We start from the raw sequence: 10,000 nt of genomic DNA, 5'->3' as shown, positions 1-10,000 counted from the left end.
AAGCTAAGCAATATTCATTCGTTACTCTCTCAAAATGTTCTTCGCTTGTAGTTGGCTTTTGAGAGAATGAAAAAGATCCCGGGGATATAGATTTGAAGAGGTACAAATACTAATTTCCCTTTGTTTGTTAAAGTGGGTAGGCAGATGACAGATATATAACTGAGATCAAAACTATAGTTTCCCGATTCATAAGAATGACTTATGCCCTGAAAAGAAGCAGAAAATATTAAGCGCTATTATGATTACTGATGGAAAATTAATGTGAAACAATGCATCCAAAACTTTTGTATCAGATAATGTAAATGTCCATAACAGGATCAGATTCCAAGTGAGCATTTTCCAGTGTCTATCTGTAAATAAAATGACTCTCCTATTTTCTTTTATGATAAAGTATTTTATATAGCAAATCATCACTACGACTTTGATTGAGACTAAAAGTAAAAATATTTTTTTGTTAAATCGATCATTATCAAGTATAACATTTTCATGATAACTACAGTTAAATTTTATACAGTATTCTTTACACATCTGGTTATTTCTGTTTACATTTGTCATTTATCCAGTAAACATAGCTAATATGGAGTGCAGAAATATCGAGGGAAATATAACTGTGTTCATCATTAGAGCGTATTAAATCATAAGAATAAGCATGCAAAAAAAGTAGTTGAATGTAAAAAAAAATCCATGCATTATACCATTTCCTTTTTCACTTTTTTTTTAATCAACGGTCATGATTTATTATCATTTTATGATCTGGTGTTGATATATGTTTATACGGATAATGAAAAAAAAAATCTGTACAATAATTATTTCTATTTTCCTAGTCAGAATAGTGAAAATTCTGTATCGGGGTCAACAAGTCAATGAGACTACCTTTTGTACACTACATGAAATTTATATATATATTATATATATATATATATATATATATATATATATATATATATATATATATATATATATATATATATATATATATATATATATATTTTAATCATCAATGCTACCAACCAAGTTAGTAGAGTCGCTAACACTAAAAGAAGTTGGAACCTAATTGATGATTAAAATATATATATATATATATATATATATATATATATATATATATATATATATATTTTAATCATCAATGCTACCAACCAAGTTAGTAGAGTCGCTAACACTAAAAGAAGTTGGAACCTAATTGTTTACTGCATTTAAGGATTTACCCAAATTTCCAACCCACTAGCTGACCTAATTGATAGCATTTAGTCCCCTCATCCTTAGGCCAGTGCAGATGAGTGGGGGTTTTCAAAACATGCGTCATATGCTTTATGTTTTTGCTCGTGTAATTGTGTGGCAGGATGCAAACAACGCAAACCCCACACCTTGAAATCTTACTTTCAGACAAATACCTCTGCAACTCAAACTTTCCTCTTACGTTAGCTTTACCTGGACTATTTGACAAAAGAGACATTTAAACAAAGCGTAACTTTTGAGAATGAGAGAGATTACAAGAGAGGAAGTGAAGAGAACACTAGATGAAACGAGAACAGGAAAGGCACCTTGTATTGATGGCATGAGAGCCGAGATGTTAAAGGAACGGACTGTACTTGTGTGGTTGGTGAGTTTGTTTAACATATGTTTTATGTTGTCAATGGTAACAGTGGACTGGGTGTGTGCGTTTAATGTTCCGTTATACAAAGGTAAGGGAGATGTTCATGAATGTTGTAATTATAGGGGTATTAGTTTGTTGACTGTGGTTGGAAAAGTGTATAGTAAAATGCTAATTAATAGAATTAAGGATAAAACTGAAGGTGCAATATTAGAAGTGCAGGTTGGTTTTAGAAGAGGTAGGGGATGTATGGATCAGGTCTTTACAGTTTGACAGATATGCAAGAAATATTGAGCAAAAGGTAACGAGGTGTATGTAGCATTTATGCATCTTTATGGAGAGGCGATGTGAAATGTGATGAGGTTATATGTAATTGGTGGAAGGCTGTTGCAAGAATTGAAGAGATTGTACATAAGCAATAAAGCGTATGTTAGGATAGGAAATGGAGTAAGTGATTGGTTTCCAGTGAGAGTGGGACTGAGTCGCGGATGTGTGATGTCGCCATGGTTGTTCAATTTGTTTGTTCATGGAGATGTGAGAAAGGTTAATGCTCAAGTGCTTGGTCAAGGAGTGAAACTGATAGATAAGAGTGATCATGAGTGGGAGGTGAAGTAGTTGTTGTTTGCGGATGATACGGTATTGATTGCAGAATCGGAGTAGAAGCTGGGTTGATTGGTAACAGAGTTCGGGAAGGTGTGTGAGAAAAGGAAGTTGAGACTTAATATGGGTAAGAGTAAGGTTATGAGATGCACGAAAAGGGAGGGTGGTGCTAGGTTGAATGACATGTTGAATGGAGAGTTACTTGAGGAAGTAGATAAGTTTAAGTACTTGGAGTCTATTGTTGCTGCAAATGGTTGAGTGGAAGCAGATGTACGTCAAAGAGTGAATGAAGGAGTGGTTAAGAATAGTGGGTTAGGAATTAATTTAAAGAGAGTTCTGTATGAGAAAGTGATTATACCAACTGTGATGTATGGATCGGAGTTACGGGAATGAGAGTGACAGAAAGACAGAAATGGAATATGTTTGAGAGGAACTGTCTGAGGAGTATGGTTGCTGTATCTCTATAGGAACGAAGTAGTGAGGCCAAGAACGGATTTAAGAAATTAATTAGCTGGTAGAGTGGATATAAAATTGTTGAAGCGGTTTGACCATTTAGAGAGAATGGATAATAGCCGTCTGCTGAAGAAGGTGATTAATGCAAGAGTTGATGGGAGAAGTACAAGAGGAAGAGCAAGGTTTAGGTGGATAGATGGAGTGAAAAAGATATAGGTGACATGAGGATAGATGTGAGAGAGACGAAGGATCGTGCTAGAAATAGGAATGAATGGCAAGCGATTGTGACGCAGTTCCAATAAGCCCTGCTTTTTCCTCCGGTCGCCTTGGTGACCGCTGAGGTTGCAGCAATAAGGAATTCACAATATGAAGCTTCCTTTGTGGTGGATAACGAGGAGGGGTGCTATGGCACCCTCACAGTACTACACAAACTCGGCTGGGTCACTCGTTAGGCTAGGAGGAGCCAAAAGGAGAATAGTCCCCACCCAAAAGTGCCTTGGTAAGTAGATAGGAAACCTTAAAACTATATTTCTTAGAAACCATACATTTAATAAAAAAAGCCAACCGCATTTAAATAAAATCCCCCCAAAATCACATTATTTAATACTAAAGTTTAAACAAAATCACCATAACCTCAGTCCTTCGCACCCCACTGCCACAAATTTCTACCATATGTAATTGCACCTCCCTAGGGATAGAGATTAATGAGGTAGAATCATTTGATTATTTAGGAACTATGATCTCCATTACAAGGTCTTTAGAATTGAAGTTTAATGAAAGATGGAAAAAAACAAATCAGACAATTGCTAGGCTAAGTAAAATTTGGAAATCAAATCGCCTAAATTACATATAAAAATCAAGCTATATGTCAGTTTAGTGAGATTGGTGTTACTGCATGGACATGAGTCATGGTATGACAATGAAATAATCTCCAATAGATTTAGTAGATTTGAGAACAAAGCCTCAGAAGAATATTGGGAAATAAATGGTATGACAGGATTAGATATGAAACTATAAGAGAGATTACTCAAGTGTCATATGTGGATGAGATCATGGTGAGGGGTAGATGTAGATGGTTGGGGCATGCTCTTCGCACTCCCCATGAGAGATTAGTTTACCAAACTTTCAACTGGGCTCCACAAGGCCCTAGAAGAATTGGAAAAGCCAGGCCTGCATAGCTGAGGACTATGAAGCGTGAAGTAGGAGGTGATGAATGGAGAAGTATTGATTTAAAAGCTCAAGATAGAGACGACTAGTGAAAAATAACCGAGGCCCTTTGCGTCAATAGGCGTAGGAGGAGATCATGATGATGAGGGATAGAGATACCAATGTAACGACTCCTTCTGAGGATGTAATATCCAACTGATATGGATTTATTTAATTTGACAATTAATCTTTTATTACTATTAACTATTGTTCTTAACTAAGTATAAAGAATCGAATATGATTTTTGTCTCCGCCAACGAAGTTGGAAGGTTATGTTTTTGCCCCTGTTTGTGTGCATTTGTTCGTTTGTTTGTGAACAGCTTCCTGGCCACAATTTTAATCGTAGAGTAATGAAACTTGCAGGGTTTGATTTTTTATGTAAAGAGCTGGAAATTATTAAATTTTGGGAGGTCAAATGTCAAGGTCTTGGTCAAGCAAAATGTCCAATTCACGTAATCACCCATAAGTTTGAACATTGTTGTCACAGGGACTTCAAACTTGGTTCATATTTCAGCTATGAAAATCCACGCCACTTAATACATGTTAAGGTTAAAGATCAAGGTCAAGGTCTAGCAAAAGGTCAAGAGATAAGCCGTCCCGGCGGAGATCTGCGCTCTACTGAGTGCCTCTCTAGTCAAGTCTTTTACAACCCTTGTAGGATAATAAAAACAGGAGTGTTATAAATTGCCACACTAAAGTAAACCTGTGATGAACTACTAGCCGAGCTTTTGAGAGAACGAAAACGCACTGTCATCGGGTGGGGGGGGGGGGGGAAGGAGTTGATCACGTAATGTAACTAACCAACTGAGCTGATACATCACCAATAACAAAACAATTGAAGACCATCCATGATATAAGATACCTTTTCTATAATCAAAACTATGTTTTCTGAGAGGACCTAATTTAGCAAGAGGTGTGATATAAGAATCCAGCTACCAACTCGGTCTTCTACTTGGCAATCTAGATGCCATATGCTGTAGAGTAACTAGATTTGCGGCAGTAAGTTGCAGAAGAAATAAAGTAAACCAAGAAATCGAGACTCATATGGGAGTATGTATGTATGTGAACATCCACACCTTTACTGAAGGAATAATATGTAAATATGACCTCAAGACCTAACAATGGAAGTTAGGTTAGTGTAAGCAACCGGGCAGGTAGGTGAGAGTTACAGGCCACAAGATAAGCCTTGCTGGCCTTTAAGAATAATAAACTATATAAGCTAAATTCTAAACAGGTTGAACTAGTAAGCGATTATTGGCATGTAATATCGTTATGAATGCCATAAAAAACTTAAAACTATTTTCCCTCTGTAATTTTCATTGAATTAAAAGTTACTTTCCTCGGCCGTTATGAGTAACGAACGCCAGTCGTTCTGTTTACAATAGAAAAGCTCCAAAATTTCCATAAACGCTAACTTGGAATATAATTTGAGAGGAACCGTGAGATATGTCACTCTTCACAGCAGTTAATTAAAACCCAGTGCTTCCCTGGGCAGAAAAGCTAACCAAACGAGTAGGTATTAAATTCAAACTTATCACACTCAGGAAGGGGAGATCTACGTCTTGACGAGAGCTGTGACGTAGAATACTGAAATATGGATAACTCTGATTAACTCCTAGCTTGCTATTTACCATTAACCGCGAGGTTGTCTCATTATTTTACTGAATATACTGTATGTATATGTATATATATATATATATATATATATATATATATATATATACACATATATATATGCATATATATATATATATATATATATATATATATACGTATATATATATATATATATATATATATATATATATATATATAAGGATAATTTTGAAAACATATCACAGATTACATTTACTCGTGTACTTCTACATGGAAATTATGTGATGTCAAATTTACCTTTGACATTTTCTTGCATATTGATGGGATAGAATATTTTATTGACAAAATGACTAACTTTATATTATAGCAAGAAATTTTTAATTGCTACTTTATATTTTAAACTGATGCAGCCTTAAGCTTTTCACTCGTTTAGTTTTCATTGAAAATGTCATTATATTACTGATGCATGCATATTGATACATCTAAGTAACAACTTTATCCAAGTTATTTTTTCAATCAAAATATTTGAATAATGGTTGAGAAATATGCTAATGATAATTTAATCTCTAGAGAATATATTCTCTGACGACGTGAAAGAAATTTTTGAAATTTATAATGTCTTATCCTTTGAGGTTACTAGATTCATCCCTCGGTTCCTCCCTCTTATTTGTTCTCTTTCTGCTTTTCTTTCGCAAAAGAAAGATTGTCCTACGCAAGTCCGGATATTAAAAGAAGATATTATCTTGAAGTGGCTCCAGTTGACCAATAAATTTAACGGCTGGCCGAAGATGTACGTGGAACAAGAAGAAAGAATACAAAGGAATCTCCATCTACTATTTTTTTTCCTTCTTTTCTCTCTCATTGTAGAATACTAATGTTATATAAGTCATTGCTGCGCTCCTAAAAGTGGAAAGGTTTATCAGCTGTTGCTTTTAAAACTCCAAACACCACTATTTATAACGCATGATTTTTTTTCTATTCTTTTAGGCGAGGATTAGGTTGCTAACCTTTACACAAATTTGCCAAAGTTGACTAGCAACCAGGTACATGTTGAAAAGATGTATAATGGGATTAACTGAAAATTTTTAATTCGCTCTGCTTCACCCAGAAATTGGACCATTGATGTTTCGCTGATCACCCCATGAGGTGTACTGTAGGCATTATTGAAAGGTACTTCCCGAGTCCATTTAGTTCGTGGTGCAATAATTTTTTCTCCGTTCCCGCTTGCTTTCTGCTCTCCTGTTGTCCAATTTAGTTCACTTTGTCTTTATGACGCAACCGACTGGTTTCCCTCCATTTGCCCTTCAGCACTGATTTGCCTCCCCGGCTCTAGTTCCGGGCCATTTGGTCGAAATTCTTCACCATGCTCCCTAAAGCAAGTATGTATAGTATATTTGCTATACTGTTGTTCGGTCTACCAGCAATGGTAAGTTTCGTTGGATTTGGTCAGAACATGGAGGGGTGACCTCTAAATCAGACAGACCGCAGCCTTACTTATGCTCTTTGAATATCCCTGGAGCGGGACTATAGACTAGCAACTCCATCTCTTGAGTGAAAAGTACTTGCAGAAACTCCAATTAGCTCTGCCACAGAATCTCACACCTATAGGGAATTTCTTTATTGAACTCTACAGGATTTAATACAGCCCAATTGAAATGAACTATCTCTCTCACTACCAACCTCTTTAAGGGGAAAGAACGCATAACAAGAAATTGAATATAAATATATTATGTACATATATATATATATATATATATATATATGTGTGTATATATATATATATATATATATATATATATATATTATATATATATATATATATATATATATATATATATATATATATATATATGTTCAAATAAGCCATATATATTTTTGATACATTAATGTCTGGATTCTCTTAACGACCTCGGGATCAGAGCCCCAGATCCCGAGGTCGTTAAGAGAATCCAGACATTAATGTATCAAAAATATATATGGCTTATTTGAATATGAAAAACACGTAAAAATTTGCAAAATTTATCATTAATTGAATGCCAAGTAACAAACTACCAATTAGCTACGATGGTGAAGATGGGTTGATTTCAATTCTAAGTACAAAATACCTGAATTCGACAGGTATAAGTACAGAAGAATTGTCATTGACTTTTATCTTTCTTCGTGGCCAAGTGGGTTAGTCACTGTCTGTACAAGCTTGCCAACCAGGGTTCGATTCCCGGCCGGAGCCAAGCTCTTGTCTTTGTGTGATTTCGCCTGGGGCTCTGATCCCGAGGTCGTTAAGAGAATCCAGACATTAATGTATCAAAAATATATATGGCTTATTTGAATATGAAAAACACGTAAAAATGTGCAAAATTTATCATTAATTGAATGCCAAGTAACAAACTACCAATTAGCTACGATGGTGAAGATGGGTTGATTTCAATTCTAAGTACAAAATACCTGAATTCGACAGGTATAAGTACAGAAGAATTGTCATTGACTTTTATCTTTCTTCGTGGCCAAGTGGGTTAGTCACTGTCTGTACAAGCTTGCCAACCAGGGTTCGATTCCCGGCCGGAGCCAAGCTCATGTCTTTGTGTGATTTCGCCTGGGGCTCTGATCCCGAGGTCGTTAAGAGAATCCAGACATTAATGTATCAAAAATATATATGGCTTATTTGAATATGAAAAACACGTAAAAATGTGCAAAATTTATCATTAATTGAATGCCAAGTAACAAACTACCAATTAGCTACGATGGTGAAGATGGGTTGATTTCAATTCTAAGTACAAAATACCTGAATTCGACAGGTATAAGTACAGAAGAATTGTCATTGACTTTTATCTTTCTTCGTGGCCAAGTGGGTTAGTCACTGTCTGTACAAGCTTGCCAACCAGGGTTCGATTCCCGGCCGGAGCCAAGCTCTTGTCTTTGTGTGATTTCGCCTGGGGCTCTGATCCCGAGGTCGTTAAGAGAATCCAGACATTAATGTATCAAAAATATATATGGCTTATTTGAATATGAAAAACACGTAAAAATGTGCAAAATTTATCATATATATATATATATATATATATATATATATATATATATATATATATATATATAAATCGTCGGCATGTATTTATATGTGAATCTCATTCTTGGGATGGTGAGACTTTTTATGGCTAGTAAGACCAATTTGTGTCCTGAATAAATCGAGGGCATTGATCACACTGAATCGTAGGAGGTGGTTGAGGTTGACTTGCTCCTTCTGCCCATGTTGTCGTTTAGCTAACAGGTTAGCTTTTCTATTCTCTTCAAAGAAGTCCGTGCCAACTTTAACTTTGCTTCTCCACTCGTTGCTTTTGCTTGCTGAAGCTTCGAAGGTGTTGGGGACTATGTTAGCTTCCTTGAGGGATTTCTTGAGTTGGTCTTTAAATCGAGGCATAGGGCGGCCTCTGGGGTGATCACCTGTATTTAACTCACTGAAGAGTATTTTCTTTGGCAGTCTTGTGTCCTCCATGCGCATCACATGGCCAGACCATCTTAGGCCGTGTTTCATGATCATGGCCTCAATGCTGATGACTTGGCTCTTTCAAGGACTGGTGTATTGGACACTTTGTCGTTCCATTTGATTTTCATTATTGCTCTCAGTTTTTTTCTGGTGGAATTGTTCTATTTTTTTTTTTTGAGGTTCTTACTATAAAGGGTCCAAGTCTCACATTCATGTAACGGGGTAGATACTATAATGGTGTTGTATACTATCACCTTTGTATGGGTGGTTAGATCTTAGTTCATGAACACCCTGGTGGATAGGCTCCCATATGCAGTGTGGCCAGCTTGTAACCTGTTTTCAATTTCTCTGGAGGAGATTATCTGGGTGGAAAGGATGCTTCCCAGGTATGGGAAGGGTTCGATGCATTCAATGGTGGTTCCATCCATGGTGATGTTAGTTACTGGTAGATTTTCTCCTGGACTTGGGTGGGCCAATATCTTAGTTTTGGCCTTGTTAACTGTTATGCCAAAACACATGTAGGCAGCATGGAAATTATCCACCGATTTTTGGAGTTCTGCTTGGGTGTGGGCTACAGCAGCGTTGTCATCTGCATACTGTAGTTCCGTCACATTAATGGTATTGGTGTTGCGCTGGGGTTTGAGCCTAGCCAGTTTGAAAATTCCGCCATCTAATCTGTATTTTATCTCAACCCTTGGGTTGTTGTGGGGTACTTCATATAGCATGGCAGCTTAGTATAACGAGAAAAGGGTCGTTGCTAATACACATCCTTCTTTTATTCCACATGGGATTGTGAAGGGTGCTGACAACTTGCTTTGGTGGATTACTTTAGCTGTCATCCCATCATGTAGGAATTTGTTCATGTCATCAAAAGGCTCAGGGATTCCAAAGCGATGGAAGACTGGCCACATGACAGTTCTGAGTACACTGTCGAATGCTTCTTCGAGGTTGTAGAAAATTTGGAATATGGGTTTTTGCTGTTCTTGTGATTTTTCCTGTAGTTGGAGAGCACAGAAAATCATGTCTATGGCCCATCTCGATGGGCAGAAAATACACTGGGAGTCTGGCAGGAT

The 10,000-nt window shown here is 36.5% G+C and overlaps 2 protein-coding genes across 2 annotated transcripts in view; both read right to left on the bottom strand.

Moving 5' to 3' along the window:
- Positions 1-9,202: 9,202 nt before the first annotated feature.
- LOC137617108 (uncharacterized) lies at positions 9,203-9,652 on the bottom strand. Its single transcript, XM_068346953.1, has one exon. It carries the CDS (start codon positions 9,650-9,652, stop codon positions 9,203-9,205), a length of 450 nt encoding a protein of 149 aa, XP_068203054.1.
- Positions 9,653-9,658: 6 nt separating this feature from the next.
- Positions 9,659-10,000, bottom strand: part of LOC137617101 (uncharacterized) — a 667-nt gene continuing 325 nt past the window's right edge. The window contains exon 2 of the mRNA XM_068346942.1: positions 9,659-9,922. Within this exon, the coding sequence (XP_068203043.1) occupies positions 9,659-9,922 (264 nt within the window). The remainder of the gene's footprint in view (positions 9,923-10,000) is intronic.

Source organism: Palaemon carinicauda, chromosome 2 (assembly GCF_036898095.1).
Source record: "Palaemon carinicauda isolate YSFRI2023 chromosome 2, ASM3689809v2, whole genome shotgun sequence".
In the NCBI taxonomy this organism is placed as follows: Eukaryota; Metazoa; Arthropoda; class Malacostraca; order Decapoda; family Palaemonidae; genus Palaemon; species Palaemon carinicauda.
Note: the sequence above shows the minus strand (reverse complement) of the source record. Positions and strands in the feature narration are given on the sequence as shown.

Bases quoted from the DNA above. Each gene is read 5' to 3' on its own strand.
- LOC137617108 (XM_068346953.1), bottom strand. From the start codon at position 9,652: ATGCTATATGAAGTACCCCACAACAACCCAAGGGTTGAGATAAAATAC.